Here is a 15,928-nt window from a genome sequence, read left to right as displayed (position 1 = left end):
CCACAGTGGGTTCATAAGTTAGTCATAAATTAAGGAGTAACACAACTTCAGCTTTTCTCTTTGGGAGCTAGCTACACACACACACTTAAGCATAGATCAGGGCTTCAGGCATCAGGTGTTCTGGGGGTCGTGCCCACAGCATGGTGGTATTAATGTGCTGTGCTCATCTTCGCATCTGAGCAGTAATGTAATTTAAAATCCCATGGCAGATCTGTGAACTTTGGGCTCATTTAACTTTCTGAATAGCTTTACAGTATACATCTATGTAATTAATAGTAAAAATACAGATAAAATTGTATTAAAATGAGCCTAGCCAGCATTATGCTATGTTGTCCAGAAGAAGTGCCTGAATTGCCACCAGCAAACAAGAAGCTAATAATGTTCTCTGTTCTAAGTAATAGTGTCTTGGGGTCATTGTGCAAAAGGAAGATGGCTTTCCTTGCATAGTGAAGTGATCGCCTAACCCTGTGCCTTGCTACTGTCTAAATGTACTGCAGAGTTGTGTTCCAATCCAGGTAACCTGTTGAGGCCTGCATGATCTCTCCTGAAGAGTGAAATCATTCCTGGTCATTTATTCAGAGAATAAGCAGGTTCCTGAACAGGTGCAGACCTCTCAAGGTCTTGAGTATACGCATCACTGAAGTCAGCATCCCTAATAAAACTGAAATTGGAGTCTTCTGAAGCTGGCACTGCTAGATAAGGAGTTTCCCTTAGGGAGAGCCAGCTAGATGCTTAGGTGTCCAGACCATCTTCCCTCCAGTCTATCCTTCCCCTCCCTCTGTGGATGATGACAGTTCTCTGACTATCCCGTAGTACTGTAGAGATCATTCTGAAACATTGCCTGACACGTGGTAGACACTCAATAAATGTTTTAGCAAGACTTTAAGAATTAAGATTAAAGTGGAGGTGAAACTAAAAGCAAGGTAGGCAGGCAGCAAGTGGGAGCAATGTGAACTATTTGAAAGGGACCCCTACTTTCCCTAGAAATGCTAGGGAGCTCATACATACCACATACTGTTAAATAAAGTAGAAATGGGTTTTCATAGTCCGCACAAGAAATGATCCTCATAGTCATCCATAGTTGACTGAAGGGACTGAATGGTCCCATCTTTAAAATGGGTATCGGTGGAGAATTGATTCTAGGACTGCTGAGGACATCAAAATCTGGGGATGTGCAAGTTTCCTTTTATAAAGTGGTGCAGTGTTTGTGTATAACCTGTGCACATCCTCCTGTTTACTTAAAAGCATCTCTAGATTACTTACACTTAATCCAGTGTAGATGCTGTGCAAAATAGCTGTCAACACACAGGAAATTTGAGTCTTGCTTTGGAACTTTCTGTATTTTTTTTTGCTCAAATGTTTTCATTGTGTTATTGGTTGAATCCACAGGCGTGGAACCCATGGATAGGAAGGGCAAACTGTAATGTGAAATCAGGTGATCGAGCTTTTAAGATCGATTGAATTTATTCCTTTTAACAGGAATGCCTTTTGTAATCGCTGCCTCCTAGGAGTATCCTCGCAACACCTAGATTAATGGAACACTTGTTCCCGATAGAAAACCGAGAGAAGCAGCTCTGGTTCCTTCTCCCACGGTGCCAAACTTCCAAGTTTATTTTCTTTGCCAGTATGTCCACTGAATGATGAGGGTCTGAGACTATAGTTGCTGATGGAGGCAGAACTTGGCAGGCTTGACAGGAAGATATCATCAGGCAAATGGGAATCAGTACTGAGATGCTGCATAGGCATGTGGGAGGGCATCAAATCCTAGTATAGTTCGTTCCAGAGTCATTGGAAGGGCACAGATAGTTATTGCTCTTGAAATTATTTAGACTGCAACACTACTTTTCTTTGGGGGAGAGTACTTATATTTTAAGGCATTCACATTAAAATGCATATAAATTATAAACTAAAATGCATATAAATTCGAAATGCCAAAAATCCTCACAAAATACATGGATAAATATCTTATCATTCACACAGTTAGTTACATCAACTGCATACATGAAAGTAGCTTCATTACATGGAGCTGAATGGTCCCATCTTTAAAATGGGATTCATTCAGTGTATGTGTTTTATAGATCTGAAATACAGTAGGGTTCTGTAGAAGGCTATGGAAACATGGTTGGGTGGTGACCTAACATTTTCATGAACAGTTGCTTCTTATATTATGCCTTTGCAGTGCTTATTTGCGTTAATGATGTCTTAATATAAATAGTGAAATGTAAAGATTTCTATTATTTTAAGGGGAGCAAAGTACAATACTGTGTTTTGGTCAATTTTTTGATGACTGACTTAATTTTCTAAATTGCCCCAGTAATATAATGAGATAGATAATTGGTAAGATTATTATATTGCAATGTCTATTCTATTCCTCTAAAATAAAATCAAAAGGCAAATGTAAAAGGTTTTAAGGCAGTGGCTTCCCTCACAGCTCAGCTGGTAAAGAATCTGCCTGCAGTGCAGGAGACCTGGGTCGGGAAGATCCCCTGGAGAAGGAAATGGCAACTCACTCCAGTATTCCTGCCTGGAGAGTCCCATGGACAGAGGAGCCTGGCGGGCTACAGTCCCTGGGGTCGCAAGAGTCGGACATGAGTTGTCGACTAAAGAGGGAGAATGTTCATCTCAGCCTTCCCGTCCCTTGTCCTCAGCAACGGAGGAGGAGGTTCTGTTGTATACAGTTGTGATGCTTCACTTAATCAGTGTTTCTTTACCTTAGATAATTGGATTAAAGCCTCAAGGAGAACCCAGGATAGACTGTATTGCAAAGGTTAGTATTCAGAAAATAACCAAATTTCTGTTGAAGTTCTAGTATATCTTAAAAATACTTTAAAAGTCTAATGAATTTAGTCATTTTTTTCCCTTCCCTGTCATATTTTAAAGTCCATTGTAGTGCCATTCTTAGAATAAACTCCTCCAACCTTCTGTTTGCTAATGATAATGCAAAAAGACTTATTTTGTGTGCACTTGATATCACACTCTTTCCCTTTATATTTACACGTACCATATTTCATTGATTTTAAGATTCAGTTTCTTTTTTCTACCTGAATAACACTGAAATTGGGGTTGGCCTTATAGTTGATAGAGTCTTAATAGTGTATAAAATTTTTTCTCTCTTAATAGTACATAAATTGGTGTATATCAGTGGCATCTGAGATTTAATGAAACACGGTATCTTTTCCTTAAGGTAGAGGCATTATTTTGCTCTCTTATCCCTACTTTATTTTTTCCAGAGTGCTGTGCTATTTTCATTTCATGATTTCTTTTGTTTTCTCTCCATGCTGCAAAGTGCAACTAAGACAAATATGTAAATGATGGGTAAGAGTTCTCAGGAGAAACTGTTAAGTTCTAAATTGAATTTTGATACTGTGTAAAATAAAATATTAGCATTCCACCTCCAGTTAATGACAGAAGTGTCTTGATTGAAATGTTAAATTGAAATCACTTCTGAAGTTGTTTGCCAAAGAAAACTGTAATCCCTTTTAATCATGAATGAATTTCTTATTTGGGCAGAAACTTGCTTGTGGTTCTCAAGTCTGATCATGCCTCAGAACCACTTGGAGGGTCTTTTGGGTCCCAGTTCTGCAGGTTCTAACTCAGTAGGTCTGGGGTGACACCCCAAAGTTTGCATTTCTAATTAACTTTCCAGGTATTGGTGATGCTGCTGGTCTGGGACCCATACTTTGAGAACTCCTGCTTTAGAGTATGATCTATTTTGAGCATTTATTCATTGTTTAGAGTAGTATAAAAAGTTAGGAATTTTTGTGCTTTCTCATCTGGGTTGAAGTACGCATGTGTAACCATAGGCAACTCACTAGGTCTCCTTATGCTGTGGTCAGCTCTGTAGGAAACTTGGATAAAAAAATAAGAGTCTCACTGAAAACCAGATTCTGCATCTGAGCTGAGTTTTTCTTGGTATACAAATCCTTCTAAAAATACAGTGAGCCTCTACTCTACTGCCATCTCTTAGAAGAAAATGTTTCAGCTACGTGATAGATTTAGGAAATGTGTAAACTCTGTGATCGCCTTTGCTTGCAAGTCTTTCCAAGAGAAGGTTCCCGATGCCGGGTGTGAGCCCTCAGCCAGGCAAAAGTGCCGATTTTATGACAGTGTCCTGTGTTCAAGGGCGTTTACCTCTGAACGTGAGCGGACCATGTAGATACACTTGAGCCAGTGAGTCTATGGAGCCAACACCACCATGAAAGGAGAATGAACACACACACATACGCAGGCGAGAAGGGCAAAAGCTTTCCACTCCTTTCCCAAGGTTTCATTTCTGTAAGCCTGTGGCCAGTATAAACAACTCTGTGTAACTCTTCCCTTAGTGTTATAAATGGGTTTTTCTCCTTGTTTATCTGTTACGTTTCTTTTGCTTCTAGAATAGTTGGGAGAAATGTTAATGAAAAATTTTGGTCTGATGACTCAGGTTTCAGTTGCTGTCCCTTTTGCTTTGAAGAGTTTTGTGGAAAGTACATAAAATAATCAAAATAGAGTTTTTGTGTTGTTTCTTGTGGATATTTTTGTTTTTAGAAAAAAACACAAAATTGGAAGAAATGTTTGTAAAATCTTGCATTACTCATAGGCTAGTTACAAAGGAGTAACCAGGTGGCATACATAAATTTTAGAGGTGTGGCTATGTGAACAGATGGAAACATTTATTGCATATCATCATATTGCTGTTTTCCATTAGATTTGTCTATATCAAGTGTTCTTGGTGTAAATTCTTCAGTTGAATTACTTTTTATGTAGTATATTTCTTTTGTCTTATACTCTTAACTTTGATCTGCTTTAATTGCTTTATACAAGTTAAGAGTTCTGGAAACACTAAAACATTGATGATAGGACATGCTCTTTAATTTTAAAGAGTAGTTCCTGCAAAAGATGTAATATTCATATTTATGTCATTAGTTTTTTTAATTCCCTTACAAAAATGAATCGTATTCATTAAAGAAAATTTAGAAAAATACAGAAGGAAAAATTTTGGTAGATTTTTGCCCAGAGATAACCACTGCTTAGGACATTTAGTGTGTGTTTTTCAAATGATTTCCAAGTGATGGTGATATAGAATAAACAGAATGCATTCATTTTAAATCTTTATTTTGTTTTCAGTGGAATTTGGTGACTGCTAGTAGAAAACCATGACTTGCAGTTTTACCCTAAAATTTATCATTGTTCAGATATACCTTTTATTGTTTCTTAATTTCTAAATGTTTATTTTCACTGAAGATATAAAATGCAAGTTTAAAAGTCTACCAGCTTGATGGTGTTGATACAAACCGGTGGAGCAGTTCATTGAGCATGTGGCCATAACTGTGAGCCTCAGTTCCCCTCTGTGTAATTGATTGCACACACGAAAGGGTTGTTAGGCCTAAACAAGGTAAATATAAATTGAGTGTTGTATCTGGCTGAACATACACACTGAAGTGCTCAATAAACTGCAACCCAAGGAAAACCTTTTACATTTTGGGGAACTTCTCTGTGTTTGTAGGAATTAAGCTCATATACTAAGGTTAAACAAAAGTAAGTAAGGTACAGAAACACATTAAAGTGACTTTTTTTCTCCTGTGTAAACTGTTACTTTAGATTTCACGTTTTTTAAATTAAGGAGTATAACATGAGGTGGTATTTGAATAGTGGTTGAAAAAAGGCTTCTATACTTTTTCTTAGCCTTGTTATTGCCTGTTCTTTTTGCAATTTTTGGTCTGGATCATTAGAACTTGCCCCCTTTTTGGAGTGTCATTGATTTAGTCTTTGCTATCTTGTCTATATTGCTTCTTCATGTGTTTCTCTCACTCCACACACATGTGCTACTTCACAGTGGTTCAGTGAAGTAAGCAGAGTAGGGGTTCCCTTAAGAGATTCTTAGTTTTGCTGTAGTGTTTCATGTTTTCTTTGTAAAGTAGAGATTAGTTTATTCAAATCTATAATTCAACCATTCAGAAATGTTTTATATTATTGCCTTGTGACATTGCCACTGATTTTAATAATTTGGTGTCTCTGTCATCTACTCAGTATGTGTAAAGTTACAGTCATTAATACTGGACCTATTCAGAATGTGTTACATGAGAAATTTTGTGAATTGGTTATTTTTCAGGAAGAATACTAGGTTTGTGTTTTTATTGGGTATAAAAGTTTTTTTGAGGTATGCTTGATTTGTAATATTACATAAGTTTCAGGTATACAACAGAATGATTCGTAATTGTTGAATATACTCTGTTTATAGTTGTTATAAAATATTGATTCTATTCCTTGTGCTATATAATTCATCTTTAAACACATGGAATATAATTGCAGCAGTCATACAACACCTTTAATTGACTTACATGTGCTCATAAAATAATTCAAGGAAAATGTGATATTCAGATTGCATAAGAAGAGTATTAGCTCAGAGTGCTTTAAAATTTCCCTTGAGTTTTCTATCAGCTGCACGATCCATTCTTCCTCTGACTGCAGTTATCGTGGTTGTTTTGGACCTGCTGCCTCCCAGGCCCGAGTGGCACGTTCTGGGCTGTGGCAGCTGTTGCTTCCCAGTGTGGAAGTGCACAGTACTTTACTCATGTTAGAGCCCCTTGGCCCCGGACCTCCTGGTGCACTCCTGCTGTCAGTGGCTAGAGAACGGGCGTTGGTAGTTGGAACACAGATAGGGTTTTACAGACAGTGCATGGGTAGATCGAGCTGTAAGTTAACGGGACTGTCATGGAAATAAATCAGGAAATCAGGGTAATTCATGGCAGGGGTTTAAATCAAAAAATTCTCTTGTAGCAAATACAGTTGAAACAGCTGTAGTTTCTCCATAGTGTTCATAATTGATATTGCTTTAATAAAAATATACTTTTAAAAACTATTTTTTGTAACCTAACAAGAGTTTCTTTTGTTTTCAACTTTAGAGTGAAAGCACAGCATTTCTATCAACTTATCCTTCCAATGGAACGATAGATTTAAAATATTTTCCATATTATGGGAAAAAACTGCATGTGAGTATTTAGAAATTCTTAAGTGATTGAGACTCTTGGGAAACTGGCACATCTGTATTAAAATGCCAGTGGTCTGGGTCAGGTAGACAAATGCCTGTGTAATGTGTGCATCATCTATTCTGGTTTTTAAATACATTGGTGTGGCAGATGGAGACTCCGGGTCTACAAGTTGAGCACAAAACCGAAGCAGATAAGTTAAAGGATGATTATTTGCAAAATAACATTTTCTCTTTTGTGTCATAGTGTGTGCTTATTTAAAGAATATAGAAAAGTGGTTAAGTCATTACGCAGAGATAACTATTATTGTAGTGGAATTTCTGTAAGTGGAATTTCTATATGTATTATATATATATATTTAGCATTATATATATATATAGTAGTAAACTTTTAATTTTATTTTGAAATAATTCTAAACTTAAGTGGCTTGCACCATACAGAGGATTCCTATTAACTTTTTACCCAACTTGCCTGTGTTGATGTTTTACATCATTTGTCTTATCAGTCTCCATATATATTTTCCCCATGAACCCTTTGTCATTAAGTTATGAACACAGTGCTTCTTTACACTAAATCCTCTTTACATTGAATTTCCTAAAAGTAAGGACATTATCATAATACCCATCATGTACTTAACAAAGGAAATCAGCATTGAACTGTATTAATATGTGATCTACAGACCATGTTGGAATGTCACCAGTTGTTCCAGTAGTGTTCTTTATTGCACGGGAAAGTGTTTTCCTGGTCCAGGTTGTTACATTCTGACATCTTTAGTTGCCTGTAACCTGCAACAGTCCTCAATAGGTCTGCTTCATGCCCTTTTGGGGCTTACTTTGTGGCTTATGTTCCTCAGTTTGAGTTTATCTGATGTTTTTTCATGGGTAAATGTAGGTTGTGCATTTTTGGCATGAATGCCTAAGAAGAAATGGTATGTCCTTTTCAGAATGGCATGTCAGGAGGGATGTGGTATTGAGTCGCATTGATGGTGATGTTAACCTTGAACACTTGGTTAAGGTGGTGTCAGCCAAATTGCTCTGATGTAAAGTTATACTTTTTTCCCTTTGTAATCAATAAGTATTATGTGGGGTGAATTCTTGGAGAGTCTAAAATTATTGCTCCCATAATGTTAGCATTTATTGATTCGGTCCTGAATCAGTTACTAATAGAATTGCTCTCAAATGTTTTTTTCTAATTTCATCTTTCCTTTTTCCATTTACTAGTTGGCATTCCACTCTAAGAAAGTGCATTTTCTTCTCCACTATTTATTTATATTAATATAGTCTCATAGATTGTTATATAATTTAGGTGTTAATACATTATAATCATTTATTTTGGTGCTAAAACTCTCCCGAATTTGGCTGGTGGAGACTGGCTCTAGCTTCTGTGTCCTTTAGGCATGTTCCCTGGATTCCTACAGCACTAACTTACTTTCTGGCACCACAAGGGGTCCAGGTTCATCTTTTATTTTCCCTTCCTTGGCCCTGGAATTAGCCCTTAGTTCCTTTTAGTGAAGGCTTGTATTTAGAAACCACAATGATGGCAAAACAGTTATGAGTATATTTGCATCAAGTTAAACAGCAACCATAAGGATATTAGAAACCTAAGTAACATCAGTGAGGTAATCTTCCACATGTTTATCAAACATATTAATAGATAAGTACATGTTCTTCTCGAACACCTGGAGCTGTCACAAAAATTTATCGTAAAAAATGCATCTTCAAGTTTCGTAAGATAGAATATAATAATTGTGATCAAATGCAGTAAAACTAAAAATTATTGAAATAAAAGTGCCCTTCCTAAAGAGGGAGGAGGTGGGACCTCTCTATTAAACAACTCTTGAGTAAAGAAGGAAATGTAAACCAAGTTTATAGAGTACATAAAAAAATAATGAAACACAACATAATCACAATCTATGGAATACATTTAAAGCAGTGCTTAGAGGAAAATTCATAGTAGTAAGCACTTTGATCAGTTAAAAAAAAGTAAAAGTAAATGAATATTCAGTTAAGGAAAAAGTAGAGGATAAAAAAATACATCTAATTAATAGATTAAAATCTTGCTTGTTTTTTTAATTTTTAAAGAATAGGCAAGCTCCTGAAAAGTGCAGTTAAAGTTACTGTAGAATTTGAATTAATGTATTTTCCTTTATTTGCCAGGGGAGCTACCTGCAGCCACTAGTTGCCGTCCAGGTCAGCTTTGGTAGTGATGGTGACGTAAAAGAAGTAATGGTTGAGTGCAAGATTGATGGATCACCCAACCTAAAAACCCAGAATGACCGTGACAAGTTTTTAGGACGCGTTGCATTCAAGATCACCATGCATGCATAGTAGGAGTTAGGATGTCTCTACAGAGTAAACGTTGTGTTGTCTGTCTTCATTTTGTATAAGCGGGACCTGCCATTCCAGAATTATGAGACCGCCTTGGAGAAAGGTGGAGTGGTACATGACACTGGGATAACATAATGTGCTTCCAGATAATAGTGGTCCATGTCCTTCGGAGTAACTGCCTGTTGCCTCTGCTGCCTTTTGAACCATGTACACAGATAGGGACTGTGAACACCTGATTCTGAACATGTAGGTTGGGGGTCTTGTCCAATTTTTATGTGGTTTAATTGCCAAGTGTCTAAAGCTTAATGTGCTGTGCTATGTAAATATTTTATAGATTTAACACTGGTTAACTGTCATATTTTGATGCCAGCAAAGTTTTAAGGGATAAAATGGTACCTGACCAACATCAAGTGACTTTATAGCTACAAGAAATTGAGTGTGTGGAAAAGTTCTGTATGTGAGGAGGAAAAAGGAAAATAAAAGTGGATTTGAAAGGTTGGCGTGGATGTTTTGTTTTGTAAAATTATTTTTTACGTGCTGAATTAGTTTGTGGATCTTTTTGACTCGGAGCGCAATCTTTTTGCTGCAAACCATGTAAAAACAAACAGAAAGAGATAGTGATGGGATTATTTTTAACACTGGAACTAAATCTTTTAAAGTAGTTAGATTGAAGTATTTTACACCATAGATAAAAACAGCATTTTTAGGTTGGCCATTAGGAATACACACCTAAATTTTTATGAAATTAAATTCATAAGATTTAAATTGTGCAAGAGTTTGTGGGGTCTTATGACTGCTTTTATTTAGCCGACTGTGGAGTGGACTCTAATAAAAAATACAAATTGTGAAATATAAAAAAACTTAGAACTTATTCAGAGCTTCAAACCAAACAGTAGTTTGACTTCAGCATTGTTTGATTAGTGTCATGAAACACTTCCTCCTTCAATCTGAGGTGTTTGGTATGATTCTTTGTCATAATGTGAGCTCCTTTCTCCTCACCTGAAAAAGGTGTGCTTCCCATGCGATCCGTGGTTTTCTAACACCCCCCCCCCCCCAGTTTTTTAATTGTTACTTTTCTCCTTAAAAACCAAAGCTAGTATATTTGAGGCTTTGTTTGTGTTAGTGCAAGCCAGGAAGAGCAGGGATGCACCCAGCAGGTTCAGGAGTGGCTATCTGGAGAAAACCTGAGTGCTCTGGGTGGTCTTGGCTGGCCAGGTGGGCCTTGACGGCCCCAGAGCAGCCTGCGCACTTCGGTGGTTATCACTCAGCCCCATTGGGAGGTCTGCTTATTGCTCTGCCACTAAGATCTTAGTGATTACAGATTTTCATTGTAGAAGCCTCCTTTGCAACTGAAGAAAATGATTCTTGGAATTTTTTTTTTAACTTGATAAACATTTTAAGAAATATTCATCTTTGGCCTGGCTGTGTCTTCATTGCTGTGCGGCCTTGCTCTAGTTGCAGAGAGTGGGGGCTACTCTCTATTTGTGTTGTGCAGGCTTCTCGCTGTGGTGGCTTCTCATTGCAGGGCACGGGCTCTAGGCACATGGGCTCAGTAGTTGTGGCTCACAGGCCTGGTTACTCTGGCATGTGGGATCTTCCTGAACCAGGGATCAGACTCATGTCCCCTGCACTGGCAGGCAGGTTCTTAGCCACTGGACCACTGGGGAAGTCCCTGGAGTTGATAAACCAAACCTTTACTTTGATTTTCCTCTCAACCCTATCTCTTAAGAGTATAAAACAGGGTGGGGACAGAGTGGTGAACGGCAGGCTGCAACTAGGATATTACTTTAGTCGGCTAAGTGTGAACAGGTCCTCAGCAGCTATCACTTAAATTTTTGTATCTTTCAAAGTGTAGTGTGGGTAGAAATTTTGTTTTACGGAGCTTCAGTTCAGTTCAGTCGCTCAGTCATGTCCGACTCTGCGACCCCATGAATCGCAGCACGCCAGGCCTCCCTGTCCATCATCAACTCCCGGAGTTCACTCAGACTCACGTCCATTGAGTTGGTGATGCCATCCAGCCATCTCATCCTCTGTTGTCCCCTTCTTCTCCTGCCCCCAATGCCTCCCAGCATCAGGGTCTTTTCCAATGAGTCAGCTGTTCGCATGGGATGGCCAAAGTATTGGAGTTTCAGCTTTAGCATCAGTCCTTCCAATGAACACCCAGGATTGATCTCCTTTAGGATGGACTGTTTGGATCTCCTTGTAGTCCAAGAGACTCTCAAGAGTCTTCTCCAACACCACAGTTCAAAAGCATCAATTCTTGGGCACTCAGCTTTCTTTACAGTCCAACTCACATCCATACATGACCTCTGGAAAAACCTTGACTAGACGGACCTTTGTTGGCAAAGTATTGTCTCTGCTTTTGAATATGCTATCTAGGTTAGTCATAACTTCTCTTCTAAGGAGTAAGCGTCTTTTAATTTCATGGCTGCACCATCTGCAGTGATTTTGGAGCCCCCCAAAATAAAGTCTGGCACTGTTTCCACTGTTTCCCCATCTATTTCCCATGAAGTGATGGGACCAGATGCCATGATCTTCGTTTTCTGAATGTTGAGCTTTAAGCCAACTTTTTCACTTTCCTCTTTCACTGTCATCAAGAGGCTTTTTTGTTCCTCTTCACTTTCTGCCATAATGGTGGTGTCATCTGCATATCTGAGGTTATTGATCCCGTCAGTCTTGATTCCAGCTTGTGCTTCTTCCAGCCCAGCGTTTCTATGATGTACTCTGTGTATAAGTTAAATAAAGGAGCTTAGGTAAAAGCAAAGTACTTCTCAGAACATGTGATAAAACTTGAGATATTCAAATTGGGTTGTGTGGGTTTTGGAGAGAAAGAAAGGGGCAGACACAGGAGTCACATCTGTGCCTCCTCGGTTCAGGAGGTTGGCCATGGCTCAGCCCAACTCCTGATGGAACCCACTGTCAATGACCTTAGTTGACATACCCAGTTTTTCCTAGCTCTGTTTCGTGTTGAAATTAGAGGTGTTTAACAGCTTCTTCACAAGCCTGCTGTGGGCCAGGTAGTTCCCAGACTGAGGATAAAGAAAGGAAGCACTGTGGTCTCTTGAAGATCTTAAATGGAGGAAGCAGGCTCTGAGATGATGGCAGGTATGTGCAAGGGAGTTGGGGAGGCCTAGGTCATTCATAGGTACCCCAAGAGAGTGTGGGTAGGGGCTGGGTCTGTATGGAATGGATATAGAGGCTGACTAGGAATGAATGGAGCCCTGGACATGTGTTGAGTCTGCGTTTTTGCTCCATTTCAGGTTTTTCGTAGAACTTCATGTATATCTTGTTAACATGCAGATTCTGATTCCCTAGGAGATACTACACTGAGCAACCTCAATGATGCTTATTCACAGACCACAGTTTGACTAGCAGGGGACAAAGAACTAAAGACAGCTTTGCATCCTCAGTGACTGAGTCTGGCACTAGCTTCATTACTGGATGGAGAAGATTTAAACTGTCAGTTGACATTAACTTGTACTTAAAATTCAACAGGTATGTTATTAATACATTTCTAGCTAAAAGAAAATTGTGGGTTAAGTTTCTTTAGATCTCCAAACTTGGGATTTTTTTTTTAATACTGCTGCTGCTAAGTTGCTTCAGTTATGTCTGACTCTGCAACCCCATAGATGGCAGCCCACCAGGCTCCTCTGTCCCTGGGATTCTCCAGGCAAGAATACTGGAATGGGTTGCCATTTCCTTCTCCAATGCATGCATGCATGCTAAGTCGCTTCAGTCACGTCCGACTCTGTGCAACCCTATAGACGGCAGCCCACCAGGCTCCTGTCCACAGGGTTCTCCAGGCAAGAATGCTGGAGTGCGTTGCCATTTCCTTCTCCAAGGGATCTTCCCAACCCAGGGATCGAACCCACGTCTCCTGCATTGGCAGGCAGGTTCTTCACCACAACGCCACCTGGGAAGCCAATACTGTATCATTGTGTCTCAGTACATAGTATCTTTTAGTTGGGTTTTCTGTACCAGCTACTTTCCCTAACTTCCCATATGCATCAGTTCAGTTCAGTTCAGTTCAGTCATAGTTAGTCCTATAACTTGAGTCCCATTCTCCTTTCTTAGTGGTAACTTTGCCCCCATGTGCAGCAGTGAGATAAGAAAGGTTGGTCTGTCCTCTTCATGAAACCCAACAGGACTGCCCTATCACTGAAGGTACAGCCCTGTGAGGAGGACTTCCCAGATTTTAGATAGGATCTGATGGAAGAGAGAAATTCATGTAGAAACCATGATCCTTCATTGTGGAAGGAGGCGTAGGGGGATTTGGACTTAAATCTTGAATTGCATTTGATTGCTTGGAAATCTTTGGTGCGGTCCTTACTCTTCTCAGCTGCAGTTCTCATTTTAACTAAAATGAAGCTGTTGCCCCCCTTCAGGACTGTGAAGATTAAACAGGGAAATAGGCCATGCCAACATGTGGTGTTACTGTTCAGTCTCTCAGTGGTGTATGATTCTTTGCAACCCCAGGGATGGTAGCCCATCAGGCTCCTCTGTCCGTGGAATTTTCCAGGCAAGGATACTGGAATGGGTTGCCATTTCCTCCTCCAGGGGATCTTCCCCACCCAGGGATCAAACCCATGTCTCCGGCATTGCGGGTGGATTCTTTACCACTGAGCCACCAGGGAAGCCTGCCACCATGTTGTAGTTGTTGACAGATGTTTGTTTCTGAGGACTTCCCCCTCCTTTTGAAGTTACGGAGTTTTCAGTAACTTGGGATAGTGTAACTGCTGTGTTGCTGCTGCATTGAAAGATTGCTTATTACTGAGAATGGCACGGTAAAGGAGGAGTTGAAAGTCTTTTTTGGCTGCCTATGATCCTGTGCAGTGGATTTGTATGGAGCGAGGGGGATACAAGTGAATTTGAAACTGTCAGTCCACGTGAATTTGAACTTCAAAGGATTATTGTTGCTTTAATAAAGTTACCAAGTTGGCATTTAAAGGAGGCTGAACAGAATTTGCTATGTTGATATCAGAGTTTTCTAGCTCCCTTGCTCCCGCCCTGAAGGAGCTGTGTTTCGAGCAGTGGGTGAACAGTGGGTCTTCATGTGCGCCTCTCTGAGACTGGCTGGAGGTTGACTGCTGCTCTAGGGAGGGAGAATCTGTTCCCAGGAGGGCTTCCTTCACCCCGGAAGTGACACAAGGAGATCAGGGTCTTCCTGAACAAACCGGTTTCCTCCCAGTGGCTTATTTTCAAATAAGTCCCTATAGAACTTCTTATGAGTGATTTTGGAATTTGTGTTCAGAAGCATAGAGCAGTCTTTGACCCCTGTCACAAGTGGCAGGATTTGTCTATTGAGGATGAGCTTACTTTTTAGAAAAAGAATTCACTAGGGAGTCAAGACTGGTAAGAGCTGATATCTAAAAGTGAAAACCAAAGCAGAGCATGTCTCCTAATCTACTCTTTTAAGATTATTTGTGTGGTCTTGGGATAACTCAGAAGACCCTTGATAGAATGAATTGGATCTGATTGGTGACCAAGGGGCTAGTGACAGACTATCATTAGTTGTAGATTTGCTTGAAGACAGGCCCACTACCCACTCAGATATGAATCTGTTTGGATTGAAGGGAGTGCAGTTCTGCTGGTTACAAGAGACCCTGAGAAAACTAGGAGACAGGGCTACTGTCTCAGGTGAACTTGGGGTGGTGCTGAGCTCCCCAGAGCCTTGTGCTGACAGACTGGAAGGGTCCCTTCTGTTCTGCAGGTCAGAGCCCCAGCCAGGTCTCTTAATCACAGAGCCAAAGGAGAAGGGTGGCTGACATCAAGGGGCAGGCATGGGTACCATGTGCATTAACCTCATTCCTTATGATCTTCCCTCTGGGTGGCTAAGAACAGCTGGGGAACGGTGTGGAAAGGATGGATTTCCTGCAGAATTATGTGCACCCTCAGATAAGAGCTCTGCTGGGGTGGGGAAGGAGTTGATGTGTTGAGACTATATGGCAGGGTGGAGGGTGGTCAGTGATAACGGGAGTGACAACTAAGGGCCAGGGAGGAAGAGCCAAATGTGGCGTGGTAGGTGGAGACGTTGACAGGGATGACTGAAAATTCAGAGCACCTCTGAGACCATTCATCCAGCTTGCACCTGCTGTGGATGAAATTACTGTGGTCACTGGCATTTGGGCCCCATGACCTCCACCAGGACCTGTGCTCCTGTTGTATCATGTGGCAGTAAGGACGTTGCAGATGAAATTAAGGATTTACTTCTCAGTTGACTTTAAAATGAGATTATCCTGGATTATCCAGAGGGCTCAAGGTAATCAAGGGAGCCTGAGGCAGAGGATGAGATGGTTGGATGGCATCACTGATTCAATGGACATGCGATTGAGTAAATTCTGGGAGTTGGTGATAGATAGGGAGGCCTGGCATGCTGCAGTCGATGGGGTTGCAAAGAGTCAGACATGACTGAGTGAACTGAACTGAGGCAGAAGTCAGGTCCCAAGTATAAGGATATTGTTGCTCTCCTGATGAAGATGGCTGTGTGGAAACGGGAGAAGGAACCGAATTCTGGAAGCCAAGTTTTCTCAGTCCTCCAGAAGAAAGTTCAGCCCAGCTCACATTGTGCCTGCAGCCCTGTGAGCCCCCAAGACTGCCGACCACAGAAATGGAGACAATAAATAAATGAGTATT

General features: G+C 40.2%; 1 protein-coding gene across 4 annotated transcripts in view; it reads left to right on the top strand.

The window, feature by feature from the left end:
* Positions 1–10,701, top strand: part of ATP1B3 (ATPase Na+/K+ transporting subunit beta 3) — a 36,146-nt gene extending 25,445 nt beyond the window's left edge. For 2 of the 4 annotated variants that reach the window (XM_069564013.1, XM_069564006.1), the window contains 3 exons: positions 2,717–2,767; positions 6,885–6,971; positions 9,125–10,701. In XM_069564013.1, the coding sequence (XP_069420114.1) occupies positions 2,717–2,767; positions 6,885–6,971; positions 9,125–9,295 (309 nt within the window). In that variant the 3' untranslated portion in view covers positions 9,296–10,701. The remainder of the gene's footprint in view (positions 1–2,716; positions 2,768–6,884; positions 6,972–9,124) is intronic. The other 2 variants (XM_069564029.1, XM_069564020.1) reach the window with 1 other exon arrangement.
* The last annotated feature ends 5,227 nt before the right edge of the window (positions 10,702–15,928 follow it).

This window comes from Ovis canadensis, chromosome 1, assembly GCF_042477335.2.
Source record: "Ovis canadensis isolate MfBH-ARS-UI-01 breed Bighorn chromosome 1, ARS-UI_OviCan_v2, whole genome shotgun sequence".
Classification (NCBI taxonomy): Eukaryota; Metazoa; Chordata; class Mammalia; order Artiodactyla; family Bovidae; genus Ovis; species Ovis canadensis.
The sequence above is the reverse complement of the archived record's forward strand: the minus strand, read 5'-3'. Positions and strand labels throughout refer to the sequence as shown.